This window comes from Pelobates fuscus, chromosome 8 (genome assembly GCF_036172605.1).
Source record: "Pelobates fuscus isolate aPelFus1 chromosome 8, aPelFus1.pri, whole genome shotgun sequence".
In the NCBI taxonomy this organism is placed as follows: domain Eukaryota; kingdom Metazoa; phylum Chordata; class Amphibia; order Anura; family Pelobatidae; genus Pelobates; species Pelobates fuscus.
In genome coordinates, this window is record NC_086324.1 from 1,534,844 (window position 1) to 1,550,839 (window position 15,996).

General features: G+C 44.1%; 1 protein-coding gene across 1 annotated transcript in view; it reads left to right on the forward strand.

Annotated features, from left to right (window-relative positions):
* The window catches only part of DPP10 (dipeptidyl peptidase like 10), a 349,421-nt gene that overhangs the window by 241,852 nt on the left and 91,573 nt on the right, over window positions 1–15,996 (forward strand). The window contains exon 5 of the mRNA XM_063429143.1: window positions 3,297–3,371. Within this exon, the coding sequence (XP_063285213.1) occupies window positions 3,297–3,371 (75 nt within the window). The remainder of the gene's footprint in view (window positions 1–3,296; window positions 3,372–15,996) is intronic.

Genomic DNA, 15,996 nt, shown 5'->3' on the forward strand with positions numbered 1-15,996 from the left:
CAGGTTACCCACGCAGGGGTAGTAGTGTATATCCAGGCAAGGATTTTAAACCCTTTTTGAATATAGGAACCACATCTGCCTTCCTCCAATCCTCCAGAACACTTCCTGAAAGAAAAGAATCTTGAAAGAGGTTCACTTATTTCTACACTTAGTTCCTTAAGTACACGTGGATGAATACCGTCAGGTCCTGGAGCTTTGTTTACATTAACTTTCTTTAGTTGCTGCAGCACCTTGTCTTGAGTTAACCAATTACAATTATTCTGCAAGTTTTTAGTAGCAATCATTTGCACATCTATTGCCATGGGTTCGTCCTTAATATATTTAATTTCTTTTGTGATAACTAACAGGGTTAGTAATGTTATTGGAAGATATTTATCACATAACCGATCAATTTAATCCATTTTAATTTATATAAAAATATAGTTTGAAACCTGTCGTTTTTTTATCAATTTGTGCTGATAGAATGGGATTGAGGCTGAAGTCAAAGATCATTATAGATTGCTCTGGAGTTGACAAAAAACAGAAATTATTAAAAATATCAAAATGCTGTTTTCTTGTTGTTGCTTTTTTATGCATGTGTGTATGGGGCCTGTATTGAGTGTATGTATACATTGTGTGTGTGCGTTCAATGTGTATGTTTGTGTATGCACTGCTTAAACAGTGTATTCCCAGTGTATAGTGAGTGGGAGGTGTGTGTCCCCTGTATTGAGTGTATGTATACATTGTGTGTGTGTGTATGTTTGTGCATGAACTGCTTAAACAGTGTATTCCTAGTGTATAGTTAGTGTGAAGTGTGTGTGTCCTGTATTGAGTGTATGTATACATTGTGTGTGTGCATTCAATGTGTATGTTTGCGTATGCACCGTTTAAACAGTGTGGATATTCCCAGTGTATAGTGAGTGGGAGGTGTGTGTGTGTGACCTGTATTGAGTGTATGTATACAGTGTGAGTGTGTGCATGCAATGTGTGTTGTTTGCATTGTTTAAACATTGTGGGTATTACCAGTGTAAAGGGAGTGTGTGTGTGTGTGTGTGTGTATGTGTGTGTATGCACTGTTTAAACAGTATGGGTATTCCCAGTGTATAATGATTGTGTGTGTGTGGGCTGCATTGAGTGTATGCATACATTGTGTGTGTGTGTGTGTGTGTTTATGCACTTTTTAAACAGTGTAGGTATTTCCAGTGTATAGTGAGTGTGTGGTGTGTATGTGAGTGGCCTGTATTAAGTGTATGTATACATTGTGTGTGTATATGTAATGTGTATGTGTGTATGCACCGTTCAAACAGTGTGGGTATTCCTAGTGTATAGTGAGTGTGTGGTTTGTGTGTGTGGCATGTATTGAGTGTATATATACATTGTGTGTGTGTGTGTGTGTGTGTGTGGCATGTATTGAGTGTGTGTGTGTGTGTGTGTGTGTGTATGCACCGTTTAAACAGTGCGGGTATTCCTAGTGTATAGTGAGTGTGTGGTTTGTGTATGTGGCATGTATTGAGTGTATATATACATTGTGTGTTTGTGTGTGTGTGTGTGGCATGTATTGAGTGTATATATACATTGTGTGTTTGTGTGTGTGTGTGTGGCATGTATTGAGTGTGTGTGTGTGTGTGTGTATGCACTGTTTAAACAGTGTGGGTATTCCTAGTGTATAGTGAGTGTGTGGTTTGTGTGTGTGGCATGTATTGAGTGTATATATACATTGTGTGTTTGTGTGTGTGTGTGTGGCATGTATTGAGTGTATATATACATTGTGTGTGTCTGTGTGTGTGTGTGGCATGTATTGAGTGTGTGTGTGTGTGTGTGTGAATGCACTGTTTAAACAGTGTGGGTATTCCTAGTGTATAGTGAGTGTGTGGTTTGTTTAAAATGATTGACTAAATACATACAATATTGCAAAGTATTCAAGGTTGAAAACTCCCAAAAATATTAAGCCGATACACAGGCAGTGATTCATTCTCTTTTATATTAAATGTGCTCTTTATGGGGCGCTAATCACTGTTGTACTGCTCTCCATTAATTAATGTACAATTAACTCCCTGCATGCGGGACCTTTTGGTTTGGGAGCTGATATTTCTCTGGAGTTTGTAGTTTCTTATTTAGTATCTCCAAGGACCATTTCTTCTTCAAACGAGAAGAAATAGAAAGCAGGTCAGGAGGAGACAGCGGAAGATGAAAGCCTTCCCTCCTAATGGGATTTTCTAATAATTACTTTGCATTGTCCTTGTCTTGTATATCGCAGATGTGTGGATGTTTCGGAGATTGTAAATGCTTTGAGATGATAAAACCAGTCCTTTTGTTTTTTTATTGTGTACACCTCTCAGCGGTCCATCACCACACCGCGCTGTAGCAATTCTTTTTGTAAGGTTTACTTGATGGTTAAAATGTTACAGTTAATATTTCTAAACAAAACCAACATATTTTTCACTGTAGGTGGTTTTATTTAAATGTTTCCGTGAACTTTGCTTTATTTGGAATTTTAAGTTATATTAGCCTCCATCTATCCTCCACCCATCCTACATCCAGGGTCATAGCCTCCATCCATCCTACATACAGGAGTCATAGCCTCCATCCATCCTACATCCAGGGTCATAGCCTCCATCCATCCTACATACAGGAGTCATAGCCTCCATCCATCCTACATACAGGAGTCATAGCCTCCATCCATCCTACATCCAGGGTCATAGCCTCCATCCATCCTACATACAGGGTCATAGCCTCCATCCATCCTACATACAGGGTCATAGCCTCCATCCATCCTACATACAGGGTCATAGCCTCCATCCATCCTACATAAAGGGGTCTTAGCCTCAATCCATCCTACATACAGGGTCTTAGCCTCCATCCATCCTGCATACAGGGTCTTTGCCTCCATCCTACATACAGGGTCTTAGCCTCCATCCTACATACAGGATCTTAGCCTCCATCCATCCTACATACAGGGTCTTAGCCTCCATTCTACATACAGGGTCTTAGCCTCCATCCTACATACAGGATCTTAGCCTCCATCCATCCTACATAAAGGGATCTTAGCCTCCATCCATCCTACATACAGGATCTTAGCCTCCATCCATCCTACATACAGGGTCTTAGCCTCCATTCTACACACAGGGTCTTAGCCTCCATCCTACATACAGGAGTCTTAGCCTCCATGTTTTATTTATCTATTAGAGGTGGTAGCTTGTCATACAGGGTGTATTTTGTACTTGTTTCACATCTTGTTTACTGTGTTACTATATTACCCATGCTGTACCATTATTTGGTGGATGTTTTTAACCCTTGTTCCATATTCTGATTTCTAGGTAACGTTCAAAGCGTCTCGCTATTCAGTGTCACCGGACCTCCGTTATGTTCTACTGGCATATGATGTGAAACAGGTAAAATATTCTTCTAGCTGAGATTAAACAAATCCTGAGTGATTTATGGACCCGCTCCACTCACGTGTGGCACGGCCTGTAAATGACAAACACTTTCATGGCCGCCCTTGTGTTTTATGTTTTTGCTGCAAGAAATGTACGTAATGTATTTAATAAGCTGCACGTGGAGGTAAAGACTGTAATGGTCTCAGTCTAGGACAATAAGAGAGGCACATGTAATGGATGGAATATATCGTAAGAGAACTACAGGGGTAACAGAAGGATTGGATTGGAGTTTCTCCTCAAGCTAGACACTTTGTATCTCAGCCTGGAATCCATTTTAGGGTTAGGCATTCTGACTGTTGTATCCCGGTCTCGTTCCCCCCCAGCGTTCTCTCACATTACTTCTTTTCTCAGAAATCATTTCCTGAGCACTGGGCATGTTCTAGAATATAAATGAATGTGAAATGATTATTCCAACCATGTGTTTAAATTTTCCTGTATTAGAACAAGTGTCAAAATTCTTATGTCAAGGGCTCGCTGCTAAATTATAGGTTAATTGATCTCTTGCAATTAAGCAGATGCAATCATGTCATGACAGTTAGATGCGAGCTGCACTGCTCTCGGTGGACTGTACATTCCGTTTATTAGATCTGTCTGGCGCTATCTGGGGCCTGTCACTGAGCTGGGGACATTGTTCTCTATATTGCTGTGAGCAACGCTGCCGTCAGGTCTCGAGTATCACTTAAAGCACATTACAATCCCAGTCATTCACATAAAAGTAAAAATATGCATGTGCACAAAATAACATTAGATCCTTTATAGTGCCAGGAATACATAGCTCCCTTTATTTACTTACCTGATCCCAGCAAAGATGTCCCTCGGTGCTGGGCTGATGCTACACCTCCTTCGATGTCCCGCGACAAGTGGGCACTAATGCACATGTGCGGCAAATGCCAAACACGCATTAGACTTCCCCATAGTAAGCAGTGAATCAATGCTTTCCTATGGGGAAAAATCTTACGCTGGAGGTCCTCATGCAGGGTGTAAAAAGGTCCATTAACATCCAGGAAGCGACTTCAGTGACTGACTTGGAGACAGCCACTGGGGGCAGTCTTAGTGCTGCAATGTAAACATTCTAGTTTCTCTGGAACTGCAATGTTTTTCGTGCGATAGGGACACTGCACCCAGACTACTTCAATTGGCTGAAGTGGTCTGGGTGCCTGCAGTGTCCCTTTAAAGAAACACACACTGCAATGTCCATATACAACAGGGGTGCCCGAAAGATAGAACTCCCATGATGCTTTGCATGCCTTTGAAATGCATTTAGAAAGACAAAGCATCAAGGGAGTTGTAGTTTTTAAACCTCTGGAGAGCTAGTCTTTGAACATATCTTATACCTATTATCTATTAACAAATGTGTCACCTGTGACATCGCCAGACGAGCCAGTAAATTACAGAACCAGAATTGGGGTGATAACGTTTCATGACTTCAGAGTTGAAACTGGTAGAAAAAATGTTTAAAGTTTGGATTGTGATTCAATACTGACTGAATAACTGCAAATGTTATCATACTGTTACTGTCCCTGGATTTTAATGTAGGCCTTAGTTATAACGGTAGATTTAGAGTTACACTTGTATACTTTCATTGTTAAATTGTTGCATAAATACATAGTATAAAAAAGAATGATATAATTACAGAATATTCTTTTTCTATAGAAACTTGAGAGAGAGAGAGAGAGAGAGAGCGAGAGAGTGTGTTTTAAGGAGCAGAATTCTCACCCTCCGCATTCACAGAAGATAGGTAGTTTTACGGTATGTGTTGGATTGGGGAAGCGATTAGTTATCTTAATAAAGATTAATAAATCTTCCCAACACAAAGTGCTTATACATGCAAATCTGTGAAATCTACTCATAAAGTGTTTTCAATCAATGTGCAATTCAATAAAATCGTGTAATGTTATGCTGTTTAGAAAGAGATGCCTGCAGTAAAAGGCTCTGCTCCGTGTGAGTGTGATACGTCTAATGCACTGGATATATTTCTATTCAGACATATTGCACTATATGTGAATTTTCTTCTATTACATATACCAACGTTACTATATACCAAGAAACAAACTTCCAAGGAATCCCCCTATACAGGACTCCAAGGACTGAACCACTGAGCCATATCCCTGGATCTCTGTTATTGATTTAAAAAGGTTTTTGTCTGTGCTATTATTATTTTTTACATTTTGTCTTTGAGGTTTTTACCAAATACTAAAGAGTGACCTGAATACCATTTAAAGGTATAATATTGTGTAATACAGTTTTACTCGTTTTTAAAGAGACACAACTTTTTTTGGTACTGTAAGCACTTTAAACAGCATAGCATTACACTCCGATCATTGAAATCACATTGATTTTAAACACGTTATGAGTATATTTCACAGAGATGCATGTAAAAGCTGGGAAGACGCAGTAATCACCCCACTAACCTAACACATACATCTAACTGTTTTGAAGTTACTAAAGGAATACGTTTAGGGTGTTTGAGCAGCCAAACACAATGATTGTCTATATCATTACTAATTTATCATTTTAAGTGCCCCTCCCCCCTTTTACTGATTCGATGATTTTCTTTGGTAGTAATTTCCATTTCAGTAATCATTTTCTGATAGATTTATCGGAATGAATCCCAACAGATGTAGTGGCAGTGTCACGTCTTGTTATTACGAGAGACAAAGTATAAAAGGGTGACGGTGAAGCGCTAATACATATAATGTGTGATGTACAGTGCGGAATGTATAGCAATACCTCTACCTTGGAATAATTATACAGGTGTCCTAATGGAGGTATGCTGTACCTTAAAAACAAAAGGCAAAATAACCACACATAGTGTATACCATTAATACAAATACGTGGTATATAAAAGATAGGGGGAATATGCCCACTCACACTTTCAGGAGCTAACGATTATAGCTCACTGTGATCGCCTGTAGGGTCTGTAAAGGCGACCCTATCCCTTCTTGGCAGTCGTTTCCTTAGTCGCTTGTTTCTCTAAATTAAAACACAGACATCTATGGTGCAGTATTGTAGGTTCCAGTGGTGGTATAAAACAAAATAAAATTTGTACTTACAAACCCAGAGCCTTCCACATCGGCTCTGGTCTGAGGGTGTATGTAGTTTAGGACTACAAGCCTTCTTTGTAAAAATAGCAGGAGATGCCACAAGTGGTATGAAAAGTAATAAGTAATTTATTGTATCACATGAATAAAAAAGAATAATAATATAAAATATATCTATACATAAAATACCACTCGTGGGTTAAAAAGTCCAATGTATGAGTCTCTTTTCTCACAAGGTCCCCAGGACGCGTTTCGCCGATCTGGCTTCTTCAACTGGTGTTTTGGAGAAAAAATCTTTGTTCCTTCCTTGGACCGGCTCCTGCTATAAATACCTCTTCTTGGTTGCTGTAATTAATTTCCGGCTTGTTGAATCGCGGGCGTTCACCATGGGAACGGTGACGCCCTGCGTTCCAAGCCTCGCTTTCAGTTTGTTTCCTAATCCATTTGTTACTTCCGGTTTCCGTCTGTGTGCCGATACGTCATCATTCTGCGCTCGGCACTTGCGGTCTCTGTGTATGTCGGTAGGCATGGCAACGGGAAAATCGATACACATAATACATGATTACTTTCTCGTATTTAAACTCAATTTTTTAGAAAAGAAAATCCTTTGACTACAAGACCTCTCTATCTCTTCTCACTTACATATATTCACTTTAAACTTCTATGTTATCTCTATATATTGCACATTAGTGTTGGAAAGGATTAGAGTTTCTTCTAGAGAGTGGTCTCCCACTTTAGGAATGCTTATAGTCTCTATGGAAAACTTGTCAAATCACCTTCCGTTTTCTTTGGTCACCAACACCACTGAATGTGTAGAGAATGGTTTTACTATGATTGGTTTATTTTAAGTAGGATTTGTAATACATATCTTCTTATTTGTTTTATTATACATAGAAATGTTGCAACAGAATTGAAGTAAGTGTTATAATATACTATACATAAAAATGTTGGAATAGATTCCTAAAGTGGGAGACCACTCTCTAGAAGAAACTCTAATCCTTTCCAACACTAATGTGCAATATATAGAGATAACATAGAAGTTTAAAGTGAATATATGTAAGTGAGAAGAGATAGAGAGGTCTTGTAGTCAAAGGATTTTCTTTTCTAAAAAATTGAGTTTAAATACGAGAAAGTAATCATGTATTATGTGTATCGATTTTCCCGTTGCCATGCCTACCGACATACACAGAGACCGCAAGTGCCGAGCGCAGAATGATGACGTATCGGCACACAGACGGAAACCGGAAGTAACAAATGGATTAGGAAACGAACTGAAAGCGAGGCTTGGAACGCAGGGCGTCACCGTTCCCATGGTGAACGCCCGCGATTCAACAAGCCGGAAATTAATTACAGCAACCAAGAAGAGGTATTTATAGCAGGAGCCGGTCCAAGGAAGGAACAAAGATTTTTTCTCCAAAACACCAGTTGAAGAAGCCAGATCGGCGAAACGCGTCCTGGGGACCTTGTGAGAAAAGAGACTCATACATTGGACTTTTTAACCCACGAGTGGTATTTTATGTATAGATATATTTTATATTATTATTCTTTTTTATTCATGTGATACAATAAATTACTTATTACTTTTCATACCACTTGTGGCATCTCCTGCTATTTTTACAAAGAAGGCTTGTAGTCCTAAACTACATACACCCTCAGACCAGAGCCGATGTGGAAGGCTCTGGGTTTGTAAGTACAAATTTTATTTTGTTTTATACCACCACTGGAACCTACAATACTGCACCATAGATGTCTGTGTTTTAATTTAGAGAAACAAGCGACTAAGGAAACGACTGCCAAGAAGGGGTAGGGTCGCCTTTACAGACCCTACAGGCGATCACAGTGAGCTATAATCGTTAGCTCCTGAAAGTGTGAGTGGGCATATTCCCCCTATCTTTTATATACCACGTATTTGTATTAATGGTATACACTATGTGTGGTTATTTTGCCTTTTGTTTTTAAGGTACAGCATACCTCCATTAGGACACCTGTATAATTATTCCAAGGTAGAGGTATTGCTATACATTCCGCACTGTACATCACACATTATATGTATTAGCGCTTCACCGTCACCCTTTTATACTTTGTCTTAAGATAAGTTTTTGGTGTTATAGCAGCTATATTTTGCGGTGTTATACAACAATCATCCACCTTTCCAAAAAATAGCGCCAGTACACTCCCATTTCTGTTATTACGAGAGCTGATGTTTCTGTCGCCATGTCATTTTATTGAAAACAATCTGTCTTCCAGTGGTGATGGTGGAATTTATTCCTGGGGGCGCTGCAATGCATGTACCATAACATGCAGGGTGCGGGGGCCCAGGGCCCCTCACTCACATTCATCCTGCTAGCCAGTAAATAAATATCTCAGACCTTGGACAGAATATATTTGCTGAGATTTGAGATGTTTCTTTTGTTTAATATATGTCATAAAAATCCAAATATGACTCTTACTCAACTGACATTTTATGAAATGAAAAATGTGAACTTCTGTAAATTACGTTCAAAATTCTTCGCCTTCCATTAGAATTCAGTTAATCCTTTAACATACAGTGTCACAGTTTAATTAAATGCCCCGGTATCACAATCACAGATAAACGCTGTCTGAACAAAACCAACGTCTGCCTTTCACAAACGAAGAAATATTTCAAAAGACAGTCTGACTCCTAGATAATTCCTCAGCCGGCCTTCATGACAAACGTGAAATGCTAATGATGGAAATAAAAACATGGCTCAACGAGAAAGGACCCAAAACAGGATAACATACCACTCCGTCTTGTCATTGGATAAGATCTGTTTTGTCACTAGTTTGCGTTAGAGTCTGCCGAAGGTTCTGGTCCCACGCAGTGTTTCTTCACATAACTCGTCGTGTGTAGCTCACAGACTCCGCTTTCCAGATATTGCTGAGAATAGGAAGACGTGGAAGAGAAATTGGTAATTAATTAATGATGTCCAGCACTTTTTAAAGTACTATAAAATCTTTGTTTAAAACTTAAAAACTAAAAAGCTACATATTCACATTGCAGCGGTGAGCAGTGGTGTATTTAGGTTTTGTGCTGCCTTAGGCAGAACGGTGCTCGGGCACCTTCCCTCCAATTTACATTTTCCCCACCTCTTCCTGTCGAGGCCGCACTTTGACTGACAGACGCACACTCACTGACAGATGCACACTCACTGACAGATGCATACACTCGTTGACAGACGCATACACTCATTGACAGACACACACTCATATACACTGACAAACAATGACATACACACACACTCACTAATTTGACACACTGATAGACAGACACACACTATTACTCGGAAACAAACTGACAGATTCACACTCACTGACAGACGCACACTCACACTGACCGACACACACACACATTCACTCACAGACACACACACACATTCACTCACAGACACACACACACATTCACTCACAGACGCAGCTCCCTCACGCCGCTTAGTGATGCCGGGAGCCGGAGTGACGTCCTATTCCGGCTCCCGGATTCATTATGCGGCACTGAGGGAGCTGAGCAGGAAGAGCTCAGGTGAGCGTGCTCCCTCACTGCCCACCGCCCGCCTGGGGGGGCTCAGAAGTGGCCAGGACACGAGGCAAACAAGGGATCTGCCTGGGCGTTTGGGGGTGGCCCCCTGCAAACAGATGCCTTATTTGCCTCCCAGAGGATACGTCCCTGGCGGAGAGTCTGCTATGTAGTATAATGGCATGTCTCTTGTATAATGGCATGTCTCATGTATAATGGCGTGTCTCATGCATAATTTACATAGCTGAAAAGATACTTGCGTCCATCAAGTGCAGCCTTCCTCACATTTGTTTTTTGCTTTTGATCCAAAAGAAGGCAAAAAAACAACAGTTTGAAGCGCTTCCAATTTTGCAACAAGCTAGAGAAAAAATTCCTTCTTGATCCCAGAATGGCAGTCAGATTTATCCTTGGATCAAGTAGCTATTACCCTACATTGAAAAATTATTATGTTTATCGCAGTCTGGGGGGTGCTGGGTGGAGTGGCTGGACGGACTTGTTTATCGCAGTCTGGGGGGTGCTGGGTGGAGTGGCTGGACGGACTTGTTTCTCGCAGTCTGGGGGGTGCTGGGTGGAGTGGCTGGACAGACTTGTTTATTGCAGTCTGGGGGGTGCTGGGTGGAGTGGCTGGATGGACTTGTTTATCGCAGTCTGGGGGTGCTGGGTGGAGTGGCTGGACAGACTTGTTTATCGCAGTCTGGGGGGTGCTGGGTGGAGTGGCTGGATGGACTTGTTTATCGCAGTCTGGGGGTGCTGGGTGGAGTGGCTGGACAGACTTGTTTATCGCAGTCTGGGGGGTGCTGGGTGGAGTGGCTGGACGGACTTGTTTATTGCAGTCTGGGGGGTGCTGGGTGGAGTGGCTGGACGGACTTGTTTATCGCAGTCTGGGGGGTGCTGGGTGGAGTGGCTGGACGGACTTGTTTCTCGCATACTGGACGTACTTTTTTATCGCAGTCTGGGGGGTACTGGGGGGAGTGGCTGGACGGACTTGTTTATCGCAGTCTGGGGGGTGCTGGGTGGAGTGGCTGGAAGGACTTGTTTCTCACAGTCTGGGGGGTGCTGGGTGGCGTGGCTGGACGTACTTGTTTATCGCAGTCTGGGGGGTGCTGGGTGGAGTGGCTGGACGGACTTTTTTATCGCACTCTGGGGGGTGCTGGGTGGAGTCCTGGATAGACTTGTTTATCGCAGTCTGGGGGGTGCTGGGTGGAGTGGCTAGACGGACTTGTTTCTCGCAGTCTGGGGGGTGCTGGGTGGAGTGGCTGGACAGACTTGTTTATCGCAGTCTGGGGGTGCTGGGTGGAGTGGCTGGACAGACTTGTTTATTGCAGTCTGGGGGGTGCTGGGTGAAGTGGCTGGACGGACTTGTTTATTGCAGTCTGGGGGGTGCTGGGTGGAGTGGCTGGACAGACTTGTTTCTCGCAGTCTGGGGGGTGCTGGGGGGAGTGGCTGGACGGACTTGTTTATCGCAGTCTGGGGGTGCTGGGTGGAGTGGCTGGACAGACTTGTTTATTGCAGTCTGGGGGGTGCTTGGTGGAGTGGCTGGACAGACTTGTTTATCGCAGTCTGGGGGTGCTGGGTGGAGTGGCTGGACAGACTTGTTTATTGCAGTCTGGGGGGTGCTGGGTGGAGTGGCTGGACAGACTTGTTTATCGCAGTCTGGGGGTGCTGGGTGGAGTGGCTGGACAGACTTGTTTATTGCAGTCTGGGGGGTGCTGGGTGGAGTGGCTGGACGGACTTGTTTATTGAAGTCTGGGGGGTGCTGGGTGGAGTGGCTGGACAGACTTGTTTCTCGCAGTCTGGGGGGTGCTAGGGGGAGTGGCTGGACGGACTTGTTTATTGCAGTCTGGGGTGTGCTGGGTGGAGTGGCTGGACAGACTTGTTTCTCGCAGTCTGGGGGGTGCTGGGGGGAGTGGCTGGACGGACTTGTTTATCGCAGTCTGGGGGTGCTGGGTGGAGTGGCTGGACATACTTGTTTATTGCAGTCTGGGTGGTGCTGGGTGGAGTGGCTGGACAGACTTGTTTATCGCAGTCTGGGGGTGCTGGGAGAAGTGGCTGGACAGACTTGTTTATTGCAGTCTGGGGGGTGCTGGGTGGAGTGGCTGGACAGACTTGTTTATCGCAGTCTGGGGGTGCTGGGTGGAGTGGCTGGACAGACTTGTTTATTGCAGTCTGGGGGGTGCTGGGTGGAGTGGCTGGACGGACTTGTTTATTGCAGTCTGGGGGGTGCTGGGTGGAGTGGCTGGACAGACTTGTTTCTCGCAGTCTGGGGGGTGCTGGGGGGAGTGGCTGGACGGACTTGTTTATCGCAGTCTGGGGGTGCTGGGTGGAGTGGCTGGACAGACTTGTTTATCGCAGTCTGGGGGGTGCTGGGTGGAGTGGCTGGACGTACTTGTTTATCGCAGTCTGGGGGGTGCTGGGTGGAGTGGCTGGACGGACTTGTTTATTGCAGTCTGGGGGGTGCTGGGTGGAGTGGCTGGACAGACTTGTTTATTGCAGTCTGGGGGGTGCTGGGTGGAGTGGCTGGACGGACTTGTTTCTCGCAGTCTGGGGGGTGCTGGGTGGAGTGGCTGGACGGACTTGTTTATCGCAGTCTGGGGGGTGCTGGGTGGAGTGGCTGGACGGACTTGTTTATCGCAGTCTGGGGGGTGCTGGGTGGAGTGGCTGGACGGACTTGTTTATCGCAGTCTGGGGGGTGCTGGGTGGAGTGGCTGGACAGACTTGTTTATCGCAGTCTGGGGGGTGCTGGGGGGAGTGGCTAGACGGACTTGTTTATCGCAGTCTGGGGGGTGCTGGGTGGAGTGGCTGGACAGACTTGTTTCTCGCAGTCTGGGGGCTGCTGGGTGGAGTGGCTGGACGGACTTGTTTCTCGCAGTCTGGGGGGTGCTGGGTGGAGTGGCTGGACAGACTTGTTTATTGCAGTCTGGGGGTGCTCAGTGGAGTGGCTGGACGGACTTGTTTCTCGCAGTCTGGGGGGTGCTGGGTGGAGTGGCTGGACGGACTCGTTTATCGCAGTCTGGGGGGTGCTGGGTGGAGTGGCTGGACGGACTTGTTTATCGCAGTCTGGGGGGTGCTGGGTGGAGTGGCTGGACGGACTTGTTTATCGCAGTCTGGGGGGTGCTGGGGGGAGTGGCTGGACGGACTTGTTTATCGCAGTCTGGGGGGTGCTGGGGTGAGTGGCTGGACGGACTTGTTTATCGCAGTCTGGGGGGTGCTGGGTGGAGTGGCTGGACGGACTTGTTTATCGCAGTCTGGGGGGTGCTGGGGTGAGTGGCTGGACGGACTTGTTTATCGCAGTCTGGGGGGTGCTGGGTGGAGTGGCTGGACGGACTTGTTTATCGCAGTCTGGGGGGTGCTGGGTGGAGTGGCTGGACGGACTTGTTTATCGCGGGCTGGACGGACTTGTTTATCGCAGTCTGGGGGGTGCTGGGTGGAGTGGCTGGACGGACTTGTTTATCGCAGTCTGGGGGTGCTGGGTGGATTGGCTGGACGGACTTGTTTATCGCGGGCTGGATGTACTTGTTTCTCGCAGTCTGGGGGGTGCTGGGGGGAGTGGCTGGACAGACTTGTTTCTCGCAGACTGGACGTACTTGTTTATCGCAGTCTGGGGGGAGTGGCTGGACAGACTTGTTTATCGCAGTCTGGGGGGTGCTGGGGGGAGTGGCTGGACAGACTTGTTTATCGCAGGCTGGACGTACTTGTTTATCGCAGTCTGGGGGGAGTGGTTGGATGGACTTGTTTCTATGCTCTGTATGAGTTATGTGAAGATCATACCAGACCAGCTGCAGAATCTTAATTTTCCAGTCGTCTCTAAAATCCTGTATAGAAGTGAGAAGATTAAAGATTCTTATATTGCAGAGACTCACAATGAGCGATCTCTCGGTTTTGCAATGTCAGGAGGATTTGAAAAACAAATGTATTCTTAATGAGAGACATCCTTTTATCGTCCGTATCTGGGGAAAAAGATTAGCTGAAATTATCTCATTTATTTCCAAATATGTTTATTATCAAACCGTGCAGCATGCGCACACCGTGTAGCTTAGTTCCCTAATCTCATTGGTTTGTTTGCATTGTTGCTGGTTTCAGAGTATTTCTTTCTCCTTAATCAATTAATTATCTTTTTATCATTTTAGTGGATTTATTATCTAATAAACAGAATCCTTATTGCAAAAATTAGGATATATATCGGAGCGCTAAAAGACAACTAGGTTTTAAATGGGGAAAAAAGAGCCTATTGTCCATCTCATAAAATTAATAATCAGCAAATTTGGAAAAATTTATGATAATACTTCAGCTACAACACTTTGATGGACACCCTTCACCACATCTCAAAACATATTATCAAATTCCAAGAAGAGGAGCGATGTTTATGTAAAAAACGCTTTGTGCTGTGTGGCTGCCGTTCGTATTTCCCGGTCTCGCTTAGCTCCGCCCACCTGGATGCGTAATTGCGTCACATCTACGCGTTTCGCGGTGCACAGACGGCTTCGTCAGGACATTTGAAGCGACGTGACGCAATTACATTGACTCCACCAGGCGGATACCGCCGAGACTACTGATCTACATGGGAAACCCCCGTTGTGATAAAGCGTGTTTGTGAGTAGCAGGTACGTACCGTTATACTTACCATTTAGTCCTGTGAACGGCAACCTGGTTGCATACTCTTGCTAAATTATAGTTTAACCCTATTTTGTTATATTGTTTTTAACCTATTGAGTTTAAATAAACAGTTATTTTTATCACTAATCTATCAATCAGCATATTGAATGTGATCACATTATTATTGCTATTTGTCAATTCTTTTTTCCATGTACCATACTGCCCTGATTTTGTGACTGCCCTCTATTGGGAGTATATGTATGATTGTTATCTGAAGGTCTTTATGCATGTGGTATTGTGGTATGGGGTTTTTCACCTAAACATCGCTCCACTTCTTGAAATTTGAGAATCCGTTTTGCGTTTTATCCATGATTCCTTTAACTCAGTATTTGGAATTTTATGATATATTCTGTAGGGGAAGATTTATTAAATAAAGAGCTGATTAAGGAACAGTCATTATAGAACGTCTCTTAACATTCAGCATTTTGCGCCTAGAACGCAATTTATTTTACCTTGATAAATCTCCATCTATATCTCATTACTTATCTCTCTAATATATCCTAGCATGCACCTCATGGCTGATTCTTCTGTAACATGGTGTAAAATGGGGCAGGTGAGGTAGTTTAACAAGCAATCAGATGGCGCAGGTTAATATGGGGCGGTTTAATAAGACGTCAGATGTCGCAGGTTAATATGGGGCGGTTAAATAAGCAATCAGATGGCGCAGGTTAATATGGGGCGGTTAAATAAGCAATCAGATGGCGCAGGTTAATATGGGGCGGTTTAATAAGACGTTCGATGGCGCAGGTTAATATGGGGCGGTTAAATAAGCAATCAGATGGCGCAGGTTAATATGGGGCGGTTAAATAAGCAATCGGATGTCGCAGGTTAATATGGGGCGGTTAAATAAGCAATCGGATGGCGCAGGTTAATATGGGGCGGTTAAATAAGCAATCAGATGGCGCAGGTTAATATGGGGCGGTTAAATAAGCAATCAGATGGCGCAGGTTAATATGGGGCGGTTAAATAAGCAATCAGATGGTGCAGGTTAATATGGGGCGTCAGATGGCGCAGGTTAATATGGGGCGGTTAAATAAGCAATCAGATGGCGCAGGTTAATATGGGGCGGTTAAATAAGCAATCAGATGGCGCAGGTTAATATGGGGCGGTTAAATAAGACGTCAGATGGCGCAGGTTATCATGGGGCGGTTAAATAAGCAATCAGATGGCGCAGGTTAATATGGGGCGGTTAAATAAGCAATCAGATGGCGCAGGTTAATATGGGGCGGTTAAATAAGCAATCAGATGGCGCAGGTTAATATGGGGCGGTTAAATAAGACGTCAGATGGCGCAGGTTATCATGGGGCGGTTAAATAAGCAATCAGATGGCGCAGGTTAATATGGGGCGGTTAAA